Consider the following 18,638-nt stretch of genomic DNA (forward strand, 5'->3'; position numbering starts at 1 on the left):
TTTTTCATTTGCTAATATATCTAATTTAGAATTAATTTGGATGATTTCATATACTTTATCATGTGTACTTCATATATATAATTTTTTGAAGTTTTTTTTTTAAATTTAATTACATTATAATTATTTTTACTCATTGAATTTATTCAAATGATAGTGAAACAACTCAATAAATAACATAATTAGTTTAATTTAGAATTTAAATTAAAGTTAAATAAAATTATTAAAATGAGAAAAATAATTAATACTAATATTAAGTAAAAGTGATTTTTTTAATAAAAAAATAGCCAAAACATTTAAGACCAAGAAGATGACTTACTTTGTTGCATACAAACTAAAATATAAATATAACTCAACTTTAATTTATTACCTCGTTTACAAGTAAAACTTTTTCAACATCCATTTTTTTATAGATATATATTTTATTTTGAGAGGTTCAACCACAAAGACTAACAAAAATTATTATTTTTAATTTGTTTTATGATAGACGACATCTTGTATGAGCAACTCAATGTTTCTGAATGAAGAACCTCCTTCCTCTGTTGCTCTTTTAGCCATTTCACCCAGTTTACGAGCTCGTTTTCGTCTCTCTTCCCCTTCTTCTCCTCCATCCATGAGCTCGTCAATTACCATTTTAATCTCATCATGTTTAACTAACACTCCCACCTTTTCCTCCTCTCCAAGAAGGACAGCCAACTCAACACCTACTCTTATGCCAGTCTTGGTCACATGGACGATAAACTTCTCATTGCAAAATTGCTCCGCAAACACCGGCCATGCTATCATTGGCAAGCCTGCAGTAATTCCTTCAAGTGTCGAGTTCCATCCGCAATGCGTCAAGAATCCTCCAACAGATGGATGAGAAAGTATCATCACTTGCGGCGCCCACCCATGGATCAAGAACCCTCTCCCGTCGGCGTCGTCTTCGAGTTTCTCTTCTAATAGCCTTGCTTTGAATTCATCTGATGCTTTTCTGATAACCCATATGAAGGGCCGATTCGAAGCTCTTAAGGCTAAACCGAGCTCCACCAATTGAGAAGTAGAAACACGGGACAAACTTCCAAGACAGACGTAAATAACGGAGGCTTTTTCTTGTAAATCTAGCCATTTTAAGCATTTATCTCCATCAACCGATGCTTTATCCCCCCTCTCAACGATATCTAACCCATCTTTGTTGCATAACGAAACGGGACCGACAGACCAGAGCTTTTTACCATCTCTCACTTTCATGTATTCCTTCACGTATTCAGGCTCCAAATCATGAAATGTATTTATCACCGTTCCATATGCTTCATCCTCAGCCTGTCTCATTTTGTCTCTTAACTCACTCAAGTTCGGATCCCATTGACTAGCGGTTCCCCGAAGCTGAGCTTTGGTGATTTCAATTCTATCAGGCAATCCCGGCACCACAAAATACTCGAAATCAGAAGCTATGGCTTCAAAGTCCTTGGAACTATTCAATATATACAAGCATAAAAGAGAAAAGCAACTGAACCCATGAAACATAAGTCTAGGAATATGCAAGGCTTTGCCGAGATTTGAAGCCCACGTAAAACACATATCAGCAATGAAACAGTTGACCCGTGGTTCGAGTTCTTCAATGATTCCTCGAACCTGATCTTCCAACATGCCGACAGCTGCAAAAAACTTTTTACCATCATCCATGGTTGCGAGCATGTCAAAATTCTCGCACCCTTCGGGGAGCCCGGCTTCGACACTAGGGAATTTGAGATGTACGACTCGGACCTGGAGTTGAGAATCGATTGCTCGATCGATAACGTTTCCGAATCTTTTCCCATTGTGGGGTGTGGTTAAAATGGTGACAGTAGCTCCTCTTTTCGCCAGTAATCTGGCTATATCAACCATGGGGATCATATGGCCTTGAGCCATGAAAGGAAGCAACGCAAAGTGAGGTTTTTGGTATTCATCAATGGCCATGGTCAATGAGACTGGATTCTCCACACAACTTTAATCAACGTTTAGAGGTTTTCGTCTCTGGCTGGTTGTAAACACTTGTTATCCTTTATATACTGTGTAAGAAATTGTTGCTACAAAATCTAATTTCTAAAATAAAAATACAAATTTTAGAAATTAGATTTTGTAGCAACTATTTTTAAAATTTTATTCTAATAATATCTTTTAGATATTATGTAATATCTAATATATATTCACAATATATTAAAAATATTAATAATCTAAATAATATATCTAAAATATTATTACTACAATTTTAGATGTTACAATAATAATCCAAATTGATAATTGTTTGTTGTCACACATCGGTTAAATAAATTCACGAGAGTCACATAAATGATATTGGACAATCTTCTCCTCTTGATCTAGCTTTTGGATTGAGTTAGGTCCAATTCTCAATCTCAATATGGTATCAGAGCTGAGGTTCAATCGTTATGTATGTGTGGGATTCTGTCCATAGTTGAGCCACTCGTTCTGCCCATAATTGGGTCATCCGTTCTGCGCATATTTGGGTCATTTGTAAACTCCACGCTCCAAATATTCATGATTAATGAGCGTGAGGAGGGTGTGTTAGTTGTTTTATATAGGTTAGTTAAATTCTCTGAGAGTTTCATATATGGACTTGAACAATCCTTCTCCTTTGATCTAGATTTTTGTATTGAGTTAAGTTCAAATATCAATTTTAATAATAATTATCTCATAATTATATTTTAAATTTAATTAAAATCTCATTATTAATTATATTTATCTCCAAGTCCTTGAAATTATGAAAATAATTTTTCAACTTCACATATGATTTCTAAATTGCATTTGGTACCATAGACCCATAATACGTAGTTCCAATAAATTTGATATTTAATTAAATTATTTAATTTATTAATTCCATAATTATCCACTAAAAATGTGATATTTGACTCTTCTTCTTCTTATGTGAAATCTTTTACTCTACGAAAGACTAATCCTTTGACATAGTAATTACATATGGCATAGTTTGGTATATAGGATAAGGGAGTGATTGATAAATAATCTTCTTTATCTCATGTTTGGTTCTTTTTTAAAAAGCCCATGATAATATCATGGGCCCTTGATAAATAATTTGTTAGAAGGATAAAATTTCTCTTCTATTAGGTGTGATAATTTTTATTTAATGATAAAATACACTACAAATGACTTAATTACCCTCAATTTATAAATGATTTTTATAAATCTACGCTATTAGGTAGAAATTAAAATCAAACAAATATTTTTATTTATTTTTATATATTATATAATATGATAATTATATAAATGAATTCGAGATAATTATATAAATAATTTTTATAAATCTCTACAAAATTATTAGTATCACTCGATTAACCTTAAAAATTGATATTTGACTTGACTCACAAAATCAAAAGCTCAATTATCATATTATATAATATATAAAATTAGGTAAAAATAAATAAATCATGCAAGCACAATCGGCGCATGAACAGATAAAAAATATGAACTCAAGCAACAATTTTGAAATTATAAAATTTATTATGATAATGTTAATTTTGTCATTACAATCTAATATATAAATTTAATTACTCTTATTAAAATAATACCAAACATTAGATATAATATCCTACATCTTATTTATCCTTAACTTATCCTTATATTATATCACATGTTCATCTTATGATATATACCAAACTATAGCATATAGATTAATACTCCATAGACAACTCTAAATTGAAACTAGGAAATTTTCCATTTATCTCTCAATTTATTTCTTATAATCATTTATAATTTATTCACTTGTGAGTGGTTCAATTTATAATTCAATTATAAGTTAATTGAGTAATGTATGTGGATAAACAATTCATTTGATCAACACTTTTATAGTTACTAGCAAGAAGCACGTGCGATGCACGTAAATATTAATTATTTAATAAAAATTAAAATTTGCTTTTTTCAAAAAAAATAATCATTTTTTTATTTATATTGGTTTTGTATTTTGTCATATTAGATGAATAAATTAATTAAGAACTTATATACCTTACTTTCAAAATTATTTCTCAAATTAGAATTCAAATCGTTAATTTTATGTTATATAATAAATTATAATGAACATAGTATATATAACGATTTGAACTGAAACAAATTTTGAAAACATATATCTAAATACCACGTATCCAAATTATGGATTTTATAAATGCATAAATCATAATTTATATAAGTGAAGCACACTAAGAAAAAATAATTATCAATTTAAAATATGTGTGATTAACTCATCAAAATATTATGAAAACTAATGAAATATTAATGCTGATAATAAAATAAAACATATAATATTCAATTTAAATATTATTTAACCTCCCACATAACTTTTTTACCTTTTGAACTGTTGCATATATAATTATTTTTTTCTTATCTTCTTGTGATACTATAATTTATTACTTAATTAGAAACTACACTAAAATATAATTACAAAATTGCATTAAAATCATAAAATAACATTTAGAAAGAAAATTAAAAGGATAAATATTTAAAGTTAGTGTGAAGATGGATTATTTGATAAAATTAATATAGGAGTACATTTTATTCTTAAAGTGATATAAATTAATACAATTAATGTATATTATAGTGATAATTCATTAGCATTTGTTAGACTATTAATTATATATTATGTGGAATAATTAGGCTACTAACTAATTATATTAGGTGGAATAAATAAAAAATTTTGATATTTCATTTTTACACTTACAACAATTAGAAATTTACAAATATATCTTTATTGAATCTTTGGATTTGTATTGATAAGGAGGTCATTTTTATCTTTTGACAATTGGAAAACATGGCCAATTATCTACACTTTTATAGGTATATAGATAAAAAATATATCTTTTTATTAAACATATATTCATTTTTAATGAATAGATTTCCCATAAATTGTGTAGAAAATTTTCATGCAATTAATCTAACAACATACATGATAGTAGAAAATTTACAATGAAAAATTTTGTTATTATTTTTACACTTTTATAAGTATAATAGTTAAATATATATTATTTTGATATTTTTAATGTTTTTTTTAAAATTAAAAAATCTATTCTTTTAATATTTTTTCTGAAAATTATGTAGCAAGAAAATGTTATTTCTCTAATATATTTTTATTTTCAAATATCTATTCAATTTTTATGTAACATTATTTTCAAAGTTTCTTATTTTACAATTTTCTATTAAAAAATAAAAATATTATTATGATCCTCATGTATTTAATGATTGTGTAGAAAATTTTGATGTAATTAATCTAACAACACATAATTTATGGGAATAGTAGAAAATTTACAATAAAAAACTTTGTTATTATTTTTACGCTTTTATAAATATAATAGTTAAATATATATTCTTTTAATATTTCTAATGAAAAATATATTTTTTCATTAAAAAATCTATTTTTTTAATATTTTTTGTAAGAAATATGCACGAAGAAAATATTATTTTTAATGTATTTTTTATTATCAAATATCTATTCAATTTTTATGTAATATTATTTTAAAAATTTCTTAATTTAACCCTAAATTTTATATAGATTTTCCACCAATGTCCATGCAATTAATACAAACAATGTAAATAATAAGTTTTATTTTGTTCAAGTTTGCATGAAGGGTAATTTTGTCAATGCACAATCGGATATTAATTATTAGTAATAATGAGGCATTTATGTCCTATTATTTTTATCTTTACATTACAATAATTGTAAGGCCCGAGAATTTGATTACCGTAATCTGAAATGATTTTGGGTATAATGACCGTAATTTAAGATTAATCTGGAATGATTTATTGATCAATTGACATGATTGAGGTTATACAAACTTGAATTAAGAAGTCGGGCATCGTTACATTATAATCCAAGATGTTCAACCGAACATCTCAAAAGAGACGATTGGCGCATATGCGCGAGAAAGGGCGCGCATATGCGCGAGCACTCCAGTAGGTCTCGCGCATATGCGTGAGATGAAGCGCGCATATGCGCGCGGCATGCAAACTCAAAACTTGCCACTTGTCTTGTGAGGTGTAACGTGTATATATATATGTATATACAAGCAATTGTTCTTCAGAATCGAAAAAAGAAAGAAGCGAGCGGCCGAGGAAAGCTTAGATTCTGATTTCTGATGGGATTAGTTGATTTAAAATCTGAGCACAGCACCGTGTTCCTATCAACGTAGGCTACAACTGAACGTAAGTTTTGCTACGTTTTGACATGTTTTGAAATTAGACTATTGTCAGAATTGAATAGGATTCATATATGATGTTCTTGTCATGTTAGATATCATAGAATTGAAGTCAGATTAAAGAACGGACTGTTTATAGAATTGTTATGATTTTCGGAGTCGATTGGATTGAGAATTCATATCAGAAATGTATTGTTATTGAGATTATGACTGATATCGATATTGATTATAAGTTCTGGTATTATATCTGTGATGTTCGGACTGACGGGGTTATCGAGACTGTATTGTTATGCCGTCGAAACATCATTTGATTGATATTGATCAGAGTCGGTACTGATTTAGATTGTATTGATATACCGTATGTCAATTGACATTGATCAGATTGTATTGTGATTTGATATTGATCAGAACAGGTATTGAATTGAGTTGGTTATTGATATTATACCTGTTCGATATTGTTATTACCAGATTGGGAATGGACCGAGATAGAGTCGGGACTTCTTCTTCTTTTGAGCGAGAAGATAAAAGTATAAATTAATGTTGAGTTGGGATTGCACAACTCGAGGGAGGTTTGACTCGAGTTTCCCTAAATCACATACTTTACCTTATTGCATTGATATTTGCATTAAGTTGATTGATGTACTTGTTCTCTTGATATTAGATGACAGGTATTAGACGAGTTATCTTGTGACAGAAGTGCCAGATAGTGGTGGTATCGCCACGGCACATTGCACGATGTCTCAAGATAGGATATTAGCGATAGAGCTACAGTCCTTGACGGTTAGGTCAGGACATTGGATGTTTGGTTATATCGAGTAATGGAATCTATTACGGAATTCGATATAGGAACACCATATTTGGTTATATCGAGTAAAGGGTATTGGAATTCTTCTATTACGGAATTCGATATAGGAATACCAGGGCACTGGTTATATCGAGTAATAGAGATTATGGTTCCATCCTTTACGGAATTCGATATAGGAATACCACATCTGGAAACCGGGATCCCTAGACTAGGATTGAGTCTAGTCTAAAACGTGGAGTCACGAGCTTGAGTGACAATTATATTGATTGATGTTGATTGTGTTCCTGAATATGGTTCATGTCCTTTTATGTTCCAGATATTGGTACATATTTAGAATAGAAATTATCCTTGATACTGATCATGTTCCAGATGTTGGTCCATGTTTAGAATAGGAGTTATTCTTGATATTGATTATGTTCCTAATATTGGTACATGTTTAGAATAGAAGTTATTCTTGATATTGATTATGTTCCTGATATTGGTACATGTTTAGAATAGAAGTTATTCTTGAGATTGATTATGTTCCTGAATAGGATACATGTTTAAAACTTGATTTAGTATTGTATTGATTCATGTTCTGATTTGATACATGATAGAACTATCCGTTATATGCTTTTATATTGTTTATATGATTGCATGTATACATGATTTATACTGAGAATGTAATTCTCACCGGAGTTATCCGGCTGTTGTCTTGTCTGTATGTGTGCATGGCAACAGGTGGGATAGGAGCGGGGTCAAGACGAGAACGAGGCTGGATTAGATAGCGTGGAGATCCGGGCTTCAGAAGCAACTTAGGATTCAGCACCGACATGTAGTTGAACCTAGTTGGATTATTGTAGATGACATCAGATTTGTATGTTCATGTTTAACATGTAATTTGATTTTAATTACATTACGTTTCCGCTTTGCATTTTAAAAGAAAAATTTTTAGACCCTGTTTATTATGAATGATTAAATATTCCTAAAGACGATTAAGGAATGGATTAGCGTCCGGGTCCCCACAACAGGTGGTATCAGAGCTGTAGGTCCTTGAACTGTAGGTTCCTTAGCACTGAGATAGAAAAGAGTGAGCGGGGTAGACTGAGTTTTCTTTCATGCTTTTGATTGCTAGCATGTGATATAGTATCATGTTGATTTACATTGAGTATGCCAGCATGACAGCATGTTTTATTGCTTTTAAATGTACGTTACCTGAATATCTGAATTGATTTGGTAATATATCTGATTTGAAAATAAATCAGAACCAATTCTTGATCAGAGGTAAGCTGATCAGGATTGAGATTGAGACGGATTTGTCTCCTGTTACTACTAACATCTGTGATTATCAGATATTCCTCCTAGAAGGATTCCAGAAAGGGGTAGTACTTCGTCTGATCAGATAGATGTATCAGAAACTCAGATGGAAGTAAAGTTGAAAGAGCTTCAGGTATTTCAGCCACCGATTCTGAGTGGTATCGAGACGTCTGAAGATTGTGAGAATTGGTTTGATGACATAGAAATACTGTTCGAGTTACTTGATTGTATAGAGGAACAGAGAGTTAAATTGGTGTTTTACCAATTAAGAGAAGCCGTCAGGAGTTGGTGGATTACAACCAAAAGAGTATTAGAACAGAGAGGTACAGTGATTACTTGAGAAGTCTTCAGAATTGAATTTTATCGAAGATTTTTCTCAGTTTCGTGCCGAGAGGACAAGAAAACAGAGTTTGAGAATTTGAGGCAAGGTCAACTGATTGTTGAAGATTATGTTGCTAAATTCTCTACCTTACTGCATTTTGCTCCTCACATGGCTGGGAATGATGAAGCTGTAGCGGATCAGTTCATCAGAGGATTGAACTCGGAGGTAGTTGCATTGATGAATATGCAGCGACCTTACCATTTTGCTGATGCCTTGAGTAGAGCGAAGAGAGCTGAGGCGAGTCTGATTAGACAACTAAAGAGGGTGTGTGCGATGCAACCCCAGACACAACAATCCCCTCTCCGAGTTAATCGCGGTAGTACTAGTGGAAAACAAGAATTGCTGAAAGATCGAAAGAAGCAGTTTAAGGAATTAGGAAGTGGACCGAGTGGTTCATCTAGTTCCAGTTTTTCGAGCTCGAGTTATACTGGAGTTTATTGCAGGACTTGCGGAGGGAGACATCCCACGGAGCAATGCCAGGGAGTGGCTGGTAGTTGCCACATCTGCCGACAGTTTGGACACCTTGCTAGAGTTTGTCCACAGAGAGGTTCCCGAAGATTTCAGGGAGCAGGATCATCTGGGTGTGGTGATCAAGGAACAGACCCAGGACACACTTGATGGTATAGTGACAGGTACTGATCTTTTATGATTAGATTGCATATGTATTGATATATACGAATACATTCTTGATGTTTATCTTTGACTGAGTTGCATTGATAAATATTGTATCTGTTGGGTCTGTATTACTGTAGTATTGATCTTTGTATCTTTTGGGGAAAGAATTTGATATCAGTGATATTCCGTGATATATTGTATACTGCGGTAAGTTGAAATGAGATTGAATTAGACTAGATTGTACTTGTATTGTCTGATGATGACTGCATAATGGATAGTGATATATCGAACAAGTACAGAGCTATGATAGATTCTTGCCAGGAGATGGTAAGATTTGGACCTGAAATGGCCAAGGAATAAATGATATACGGTAATGATTCTTGATTTTGAATTCCTTGTTATCTGTATTGTTTATGATTCGATGATTATCGAAAGAAATGGAGTAATTCCTTATGTATTCAGTTGATGACTGAAGCTGAGCCTATCATGAATGGATTTACTAGTAGCAGGAAGTTTGCTATAGTCTTTCAGATGAGATTGCATGGTTGTCCTGGATTAGGGAGAGTGATTTCAGTCTTGATTTGATTACAGGTATTGGTTTCATTTTAGAATTTCTTATAGACTGATACTGATTGAATGGAGAGAATTGGGATATCAATTGAAAGACTTATTGCCTGAAGAGTTAGAGTTACATTTGATTATATGTTCTCTATAAAATACTTCAGTTCCGTTTATGGATTGATAAATCCTGTGTTCAGAAGTGTTCTGATGACTTTATGCTCGTTTTAGTTATGATTTTGATATATTCGCAGTTTATGATTGATTGAAACGGATAGTTGACAATGGTATCGAATATTCTGGGAACTGAGATTGTTGTATACAGAATTGTTCGGATATGAATTTCGATTGTAACAGATTGTATTCAGAGTCTGTGATATCTGAAGATAGTATACTGATTGATTGTAGCACAGTGAGACTGTAATCAGTGGCTGAGAACGACATTGAATAATGCAGGATTTTTTTTGAAATGTCAGAAATTTCGTTCTATGCAGTTATTAGATCAGTATTGTGTATTGATATTCTGAATCTGATCTGACATGATTATCATTCTGAGTTCGTGTTTGATACCGATTGTTATGAACCGTTGAGCTTATATTCAGTTCAGTCGAGTCAGAACTTGATTTTGATAGTCAGAGCCGAATACTAGGTAGGTATTTTTCTTTAATTTATATTAGTAACTGATTTGTTTGTGTCAGATATTCGAATTTAAAATGACAGGTATTGTCAGATGCACACAGTAGTAGATTTAGTACTATTCTGGTAGAATAGAAGTTATTCTTGATATTGATTATGTTCATAATATTGGTACATGTTTAGAATAGAAGTTATTCTTGAGATTGATTATGTTCCTGAATAGGATACATGTTTAAAACTTGATTTAGTATTGTATTGATTCATGTTCTGATTTGATACATGATAGAACTATCCGTTATATGCTTTTATATTGTTTATATGATTGCATGTATACATGATTTATACTGAGAATGTAATTCTCACCGGAGTTATCCGGCTGTTGTCTTGTCTGTATGTGTGCATGGCAACAGGTGGGATAGGAGCGGGGTCAAGACGAGAACGAGGCTGGATTAGATAGCGTGGAGATCCGGGCTTCAGAAGCAACTTAGGATTCAGCACCGACATGTAGTTGAACCTAGTTGGATTATTGTAGATGACATCAGATTTGTATGTTCATGTTTAACATGTAATTTGATTTTAATTACATTACGTTTCCGCTTTGCATTTTAAAAGAAAAATTTTTAGACCCTGTTTATTATGAATGATTAAATATTCCTAAAGACGATTAAGGAATGGATTAGCGTCCGGGTCCCCACAATAATAATAAATTTTATTTTGTTTAAGTTTGCATGAAGGGTAATTTTGTCAATGCACAATCGGAAAACAATGTCAATTATACACACTTTTATAGGTATATAATCTTCTTATTCGAATTTAATAATTTTTTGATAATAAATTTTAAATTCAAATTAAATTTTGGGTTATAAAATGTTATATTAGTTTAAGCATTTAGAAATTAATAATTTGACAAAATAAATTTAAAAATTGATTTAATATATTTTTTCTTTCAATTCAATTCATTTATTTAATTTAAAAGTAATAAGGGTGATTTTACATTTTTTTGTTTTTTCGTTTGCTAATATATTTAATTTAGAATTTATTTGAATGACTCTCCATTCAAAATATTCAGATACTTATCATGTGTGCTTCGTATATACAATTTTTTGAAGTTTTTTTTTAAAATTAATTACATTATAATTATTTTTAACAATTCATTGAGTTTATTCAAATGATAGGGAAATAACCCAATAAATAACATAGTTAATTTAATTTAGAATTTAAGTTAACATCCAATAAATTATTGAAATGAGAAAATAATTAATACTAATATTAAGTAATAGTGATTTTTTTATTTTTTAAATAAAAGATAACTCAAACATTTAATAACAGGAAGATAAGTTACTTTACTGTATACAAACTAAAATATAAATATAACTCAACTTCATCATCCCCGCTCGTTTACCAGCAAAACCTTTTTCACCATCCACTTTTTTTTATAGATATTAGTATTTTAAATTTGTTTTATGATGCATGACGACATCTTGTATAAGCAACTCAATATTTCTGAATGAAGAACCTCCTTCTTCTGTTGCTCTTTTAGCCATTTCGCCCAGTTTTCGAGCTCGTTTTCGTCTCTCTTCCCCTTCTTCTCCTCCATCCATGAGCTCGTCAATTACCATTTTAATCTCATCATGTTTAACTAACACTCCCACCTTTTCCTCCTCTCCAAGAAGGACAGCCAACTCAACACCTACTCTTATGCCAGTCTTGGTCACATGGACGATAAACTTCTCATTGCAAAATTGCTCCGCAAACACCGGCCATGCTATCATTGGCAAGCCTGCAGTAATTCCTTCAAGTGTCGAGTTCCATCCGCAATGCGTCAAGAATCCTCCAACCGATGGATGAGAAAGTATCATCACTTGCGGAGCCCACCCATGGATCAAGAACCCTCTCCCGTCGGTGTCGTCTTCGAGTTTCTCTTCTAATAGCCTTGCTTTGAATTCATCTGATGCATTTCTGATAACCCATATGAAGGGCCGATTCGAAGCTCTTAAGGCTAAACCGAGCTCCACCAATTGAGAAGTAGAAACACGGGACAAACTTCCAAGACAGACGTAAATAACGGAGGCTTTTTCTTGTAAATCTAGCCATTTTAAGCATTTATCTCCATCAATCGATGCTTTATCCCCCCTCTCAACGATGTCTAACCCATCTTTGTTGGATAACGAAACGGGACCGACAGACCAGAGCTTTTTACCATCTCTCACTTTCATGTATTCCTTCACGTATTCAGGCTCCAAATCATGAAATGTATTTATCACCGTTCCATATGCTTCATCCTCAGCCTGTCTCATTTTGTCTCTTAACTCACTCCAGTTCTGATCCCATTGACTAGCGGTTCCCTGAAGCTGAGCTTTGGTGATTTCAATTCTATCAGGCAATCCCGGCACCACAAAATACTCGAAATCAGAAGATATGGCTTCAAAGTCCTTGGAATTATTCAAAATATACAAGCATAAAAGAGAAAAGCAACTGAACCCATGAAACATAAGTCTAGGAATATGCAAGGCTTTGCCGAGATTTGAAGCCCACGTAAAACACATGTCAGCAATGAAACAGTTGACCCGTGGTTCGAGTTCTTCGAGGTCTCACGGGTCGTAGTTGTGAGACGGATCTCTTATTTGGGTTATCCATGAAAAAGTATTACTTTTTATGCTAAGAGTATTACTTTATATTGTGAATATGGGTAGGGTTGACCCGTCTCACGAATTAAGATCCGTGAGACGGTCTCACATGAGACCTACTCTTTTAGATGTTACCATAATAATCCAAATTGATAATGGTTTGTTGTCACATATCGGTTAGTTAAAATCTCTGATAGTTGCATATATGTGCTTTAACAATCCTCTCATCTTGAACTAGCTTTTGTGGTTGAGTTATGTCAAAGTCTCAATCTCAATATAGTATCAGACCTTAGGTTCCACCGTTATGTATTTGACACTGCCTATAGTTGGGCCACATGTTCTGCCCATAATTGGGACATCCATTCTGCCCATAATTGAGTCATTTGTAAACTTCACGCTCCAGATGTTCATTTTTGGGCGTGAGAAATGTGTGTTAGTTGTCTCACATCGGTTAGATAAATTCCCTGAGAGTTGCATATATGGACTTTGACAATCGAGTAATTTATTGACATAATAATTACATATAGATTAATCCTCCATATACAACTCTAATTGAAACTAGGAAATTATATCTCAAATTATTATCTTATAATCATTTATTAGTAATTAATTTGCGAGCGGTTCAATTTATAATTCAATTATAAGTTAATTGAGCTCAACACACAGTTACAAAATCAACAAATGAGATGATCCTATTTTTGCTTCACTTAAGAAGGAATTGATTGGGAATTGATTTTAGGGTATGTCTTCTGTGAGACGGTCTCACGAATATTTATTTGTGAGACGCATCAACGCTATCGATAATCACAATAAAAAGTAATACTCTTATTATAAAAAATAATATTTTGTATGGATGACCTAAATAAGATATCTGCATCACAAAATACGACCCATGAGACCGTCTCACACAAATTTTTCTCTTGATTTCATGTATGTGAATTTATAATCTCAGTCATTCTTTAAAATGGTGTTGAGAATGTGTAATTACAAATTAAGAATCACATTGAAAAGAAGACGAGTCTATAATCAGATAAGGATTAAGATATTTCATATATGATAATAATATTTAATATCTAGAATGATGAAGTTAAATTAATTAACTAATTATAAATAATGGAAATACGGGAAAAAAAATAATTCTGTCTAATAAAATAAGCATAAATATTTAATTTTTTTGTTTGAAATTTTGATTAGCCTTTCTCTCACGATGTATATAATTAGTTTAAATGATAGTACCTTTAAATATTATTCTTAAAAATTAGATAAAATTATATGAGAATTACACCAAGAATGCTTCACACCATATTTATTCAGTATATTGAAAATGACGGTGTACGTGGTACGGTTCAATATGTTTTGTTTGGACCATTTTTTAACAAAATAATAGAGATATAGCACAATGTCATAAGCAATTCAATATTACGAAACGACCTCCTTCCTTCCTCCGACGCTCTTTTAGCCGTTTCGGCGAGTTCTCGAGCATCAGTGATCCTCTTAATCTCATCATGCTAAACCAACACTCCCACCTTTTCCTCCTCTCCAGGAAGGACATCCAACTGAAAGCCTGCCCTTATACCGGTCTTGATCACATGGACGATAAACTTTTCGTTGCCCGGCCATGTTATCATTGGCAAGCTTGCGGTAATTCCTTCATGTGTCGAGTTCCATCCGATGGATGAGAAAGTATCATCATTTGCGGCGCCCAACCGTGGACAGACAGACAGACCAAAGCTTTTTACAACCCCTCACTTTCTTGTATTGTTTCACGTATTCGGGCTCCAATTCTTGAAAAGTATTTACTAATGCGCGCGCTTCATCCTCAGCCTGTATCATTTAGTGCATTATCTCACTCCAGCTCGAATTCGACCGATTAACGCTTCCCCAGAGCTAAGCTTTGGTGATTCCAATTTTATCAGGCAATCTCGGCACCACAAAATACTAGAAATCAGAAGCTATAGCCTCAAAATCCTTAGAAGTTTCAACATGTACATGCACAAAAGAGAAGAAACAAGTCTCGTGAAACACAAGTCTAGGAATATGCAACACTTTAGCAACATTTGAGGGCCATGTAAAACACTTATCAGCAATCAAACAGTTAACCCGGGGTTCGAGTTCTTTAATGATTTCTCGAACCTGACCTTTCAACATTCCGACAGCTACGAAAAACTTCATCACATAATCCATCGACGGGAGCACGTCGAAATTCTCGCACCCTTCGGGGAGCCCGGCTTCGACACTAGGGAATTTTTGATGCACGACTCGGATATTGAGTTGAGAACGTTTTCGAATCGTTTTCCATTGTGGGGTGTGGTCAAGATGGTGACAATGACACTTCTTTTCGCCAGTAATCTGGCTATGTCAACCATTGGGATCATATGGCCATGAGCCATGAAAGGAAGCAAAGCAAAGTGAGGTTCCTGGTATTCATATGTGGACATAACATAGTATTCAACTCGATCTAATCCATGAAAAATTTATTTTTTATTTTAATTATGGATTGAGTTGACCCGTCTCACGAAAAAGATAATTTATATATAAATACAAAACACAAAATTCACCTGTATTATTGGATCAAGCCCTTATGTAATGATCCGTTTAATTATAAATAATTTGATAATAATTAAATTGTGTGTTTAAATATGTATTAGAAAATATCGGTTTATATACGATATTAAAATACATATTTGAAATTTGGCAAAAACTTATGTAATACGGTCTCACAGATTGTATTTTGTGAGACGGATCTTATTTGGATATGCTAAGAGTATTATTTTTTATACTAAGAGTATTATTTTTTATTATGAATACGAACATGATTGACCCGTCTCACAGATTGAGATCCATAAAACGATCTCACATGAAAACTACTCTTGAAATTTATGGTGCAGGAGATTTGAAATAAATCAAATAAGATCAGTTTTCCTATCAATAAATATAAATATATACTCTCTCACACAATCACACACTCTACACCTATCAACAAACATGGATCGTTAACCTTGTTCCCCATTTTCTCAAAACCATTTTCGAAATTTTGACAGCTGTTAGCGGCTGGTGCATCGCCGGAAATATCGATTAACCACATTTTCGGAAATCCCATGACACAAGCTTTCTGTTGGTACCTATTTTGCCCACTTTTATCGCGATCTGTCAGAAACCACCAAACTTCGCCTTCTCGTTGCTCAAAACTCAAAATGGATTGAGGGATTATGTTCTTTGTATCGTAAGATATGTTTTGATATCAAAATTTTGCAGAAAGCTCGACACTTGGTTTTCTGTGCGATTTCTCCGGCGAGTTCACCTTCTTGCCAACGAGCCTAGTATTTAGGTTCGATTTTCCGCCTTGGTTTGACGAGTTCGAAGGCTGTCTGATGGTAGAAATTTAATCTTTTGATTTAATTCAATTTTAGTGCAAATGTCGCATTAATATTGATTAATTATTGAGCTTGTAGGTTACTGAACTGTAAGTAGGGATGTCCATGGGGCGGGTATGGGGTGGGTATGGCTAAACCCAAGACCCACCCCATGAAGAAAACTTAGACCCATTACCCACCCCACCCCGGTTAAATATTCTTCGGACCCACCCCACCCCGAATATGAAACGGGTCCGGGTAGACCCGTGAGACCCGATTTTTTTTAAAATGAAAACAATAATATTTTTCTCACATGACTGAATTATGAAACAAAAAAATTTCTAAATAGAATACAATAGAAAACTAATTCATATCTTCAACCACACTTAATAATAAAAAACAAATTATTTTTATGACATAAAAAATTACATAAAAAAGAGATATTAGCATATAGTTAATAGTTATGGTGGTGTCGGGTTTTATTTATAATTGATCTACCTATTTGGATAATAAACTAAAGTCCAACCCAATTAAAAATTCAATTAACCTAAAGAATCAAATATGTCTATGGTTGACCTTGAAATGGGTTGCTAAAAAATGAAAATTAATAAAACTAAAACCCTATAATATTTATATCTACATATACGGGGTGGGTATGGGGCGGGTATTATAGGACCCATGACCCGTCCCATACATAGATGGGTCTGAAAAATTAGACCCGAGACCCTCCCCATGACCCATTTAATATGCTCAAACCCGTCCAGATGGGGCGGGTCTATTGTGGGTCTGGGTTTTACCCAGACCCATTGACATCCCTAACTGTAGGATTTGGAGGTATAATATGACAAACCTAGAATTTATTGTCGAACTAATAATGCTATAATTTAATAAAATTATGATAGTTGTTATCTCAATAATTCTACTTAATAAAATAATCAAATATTATGAATTTTTTGGATAAAAAATTCAAAGTTTGAAAAATTATGAAAGTTAGTCGATTGAATATTGGTTTAATGTCATTTAAAGCTAAAAAAATAATATTTTGCAAGTATTTTAATTGAATATTGAGACTTTCGGAATTTGAAATGCCTAAATAATTCAATTTAAATGGTTATGAGTTCGTATATGATAATAAGATCATTTAAATTAATATTCAGTTGGTTCATCTGAGTTGCCATTTCCGGGATTTCATGAAGATTTAAATTACTGGTAAATTGATTGAGGTACATAGAGATCATTTATTTTCACGATGTCTGATAGAAGCATCTGATGATTATGTGTCTGATTTATTCGCTATTCGTTGATTTATGTGATATTATATGTTGACTCACACACACACACACATATATATATAAATATATTGTATGATATTTTGTCAGGGAGATGTTTGGCTATATATCTTGTAGATATCAATACATTGTATTCATGCATGACATCATTACATTTCTATGTCATATATAATGGTTTTTTGATGTCTCGTACTTTGGTTTCTGACCCCCAAGAGGGGGTTGTCGCGTCTTTTGTGTGTGGATATGGCAAGTGATACATGTGGTTCGAATCAGGAGCTCAAGAGGAAGCATCAGGAAGTACCAGAATTTCTGAGGATGAGCTCAGTTGTATTTAAGTATTGCATAGTATTGTTATTTTGAAATATTATATGTATGTAGTTGAAGGATTATATTATGTTATTATCGAGTTTTGTCGGTTTGTTTATGTTATGATTGTGTATGTCCAACACTTGTTTATTTTGTTGTGTTTATTGACGGCATGTGTTGTTTATTTTGAGTATTTGATTTTTTGATATTCCTATTTATGGGAAGGTCATGTCATAATTTTTTATAAGCCCAAACACAAATTTTAACTCACTTTTCCGTTGTTTACTGATTAATCAGGATTGCATGAATAAATCGTGATTAGGATAACGGGCCATTACACTTATCATCAGGCCAAAAACTTTAGTTGTTACCAAAAGCGCAACTTTATTTTCTTATACTTATGACAGCACAGAGAACACCTACTTGAGTTATAATGGGTCGGGCTGTTAGGTTCATGAGTCCGTAGATGTACGTGTCTATCTGTTGGTGTTGTCTTATATCTCTTAGATATCAGTTTTACCCTTTCCCTATCGCCATGTCCTCAGCTGGGACAATATTATCCGTTAAGATCAGATGTCATTATTTTACGGCCTACTTA

At 32.7% G+C, this 18,638-nt stretch overlaps 2 protein-coding genes across 2 annotated transcripts; both read right to left on the reverse strand.

Annotated features, from left to right (window-relative positions):
• Positions 1-465: 465 nt before the first annotated feature.
• Positions 466-1,983, reverse strand: LOC140839277 (UDP-glycosyltransferase 73C4-like). Its single transcript, XM_073205917.1, has one exon. It carries the CDS (start codon positions 1,933-1,935, stop codon positions 466-468), a length of 1,470 nt encoding a protein of 489 aa, XP_073062018.1. The 5' UTR covers positions 1,936-1,983.
• Positions 1,984-11,860: 9,877 nt separating this feature from the next.
• LOC140837990 (UDP-glycosyltransferase 73C4-like) lies at positions 11,861-15,530 on the reverse strand. The gene is given in 3 exon segments (XM_073204075.1): positions 11,861-13,053; positions 15,214-15,365; positions 15,368-15,530. Coding segments are annotated over 3 exon segments (1,461 nt in total). The 3' UTR covers positions 11,861-11,907.
• Between the last annotated feature and the right edge of the window lie 3,108 nt (positions 15,531-18,638).

This window comes from Primulina eburnea, chromosome 8 (assembly GCF_022965805.1).
Source record: "Primulina eburnea isolate SZY01 chromosome 8, ASM2296580v1, whole genome shotgun sequence".
NCBI classification, from domain to species: Eukaryota; Viridiplantae; Streptophyta; class Magnoliopsida; order Lamiales; family Gesneriaceae; genus Primulina; species Primulina eburnea.

Coding starts and splice junctions, on each gene's coding strand:
- LOC140839277 (XM_073205917.1), bottom strand. CDS start 1,935: ATGGCCATTGATGAATACCAAAAACCTCACTTTGCGTTGCTTCCTTTC.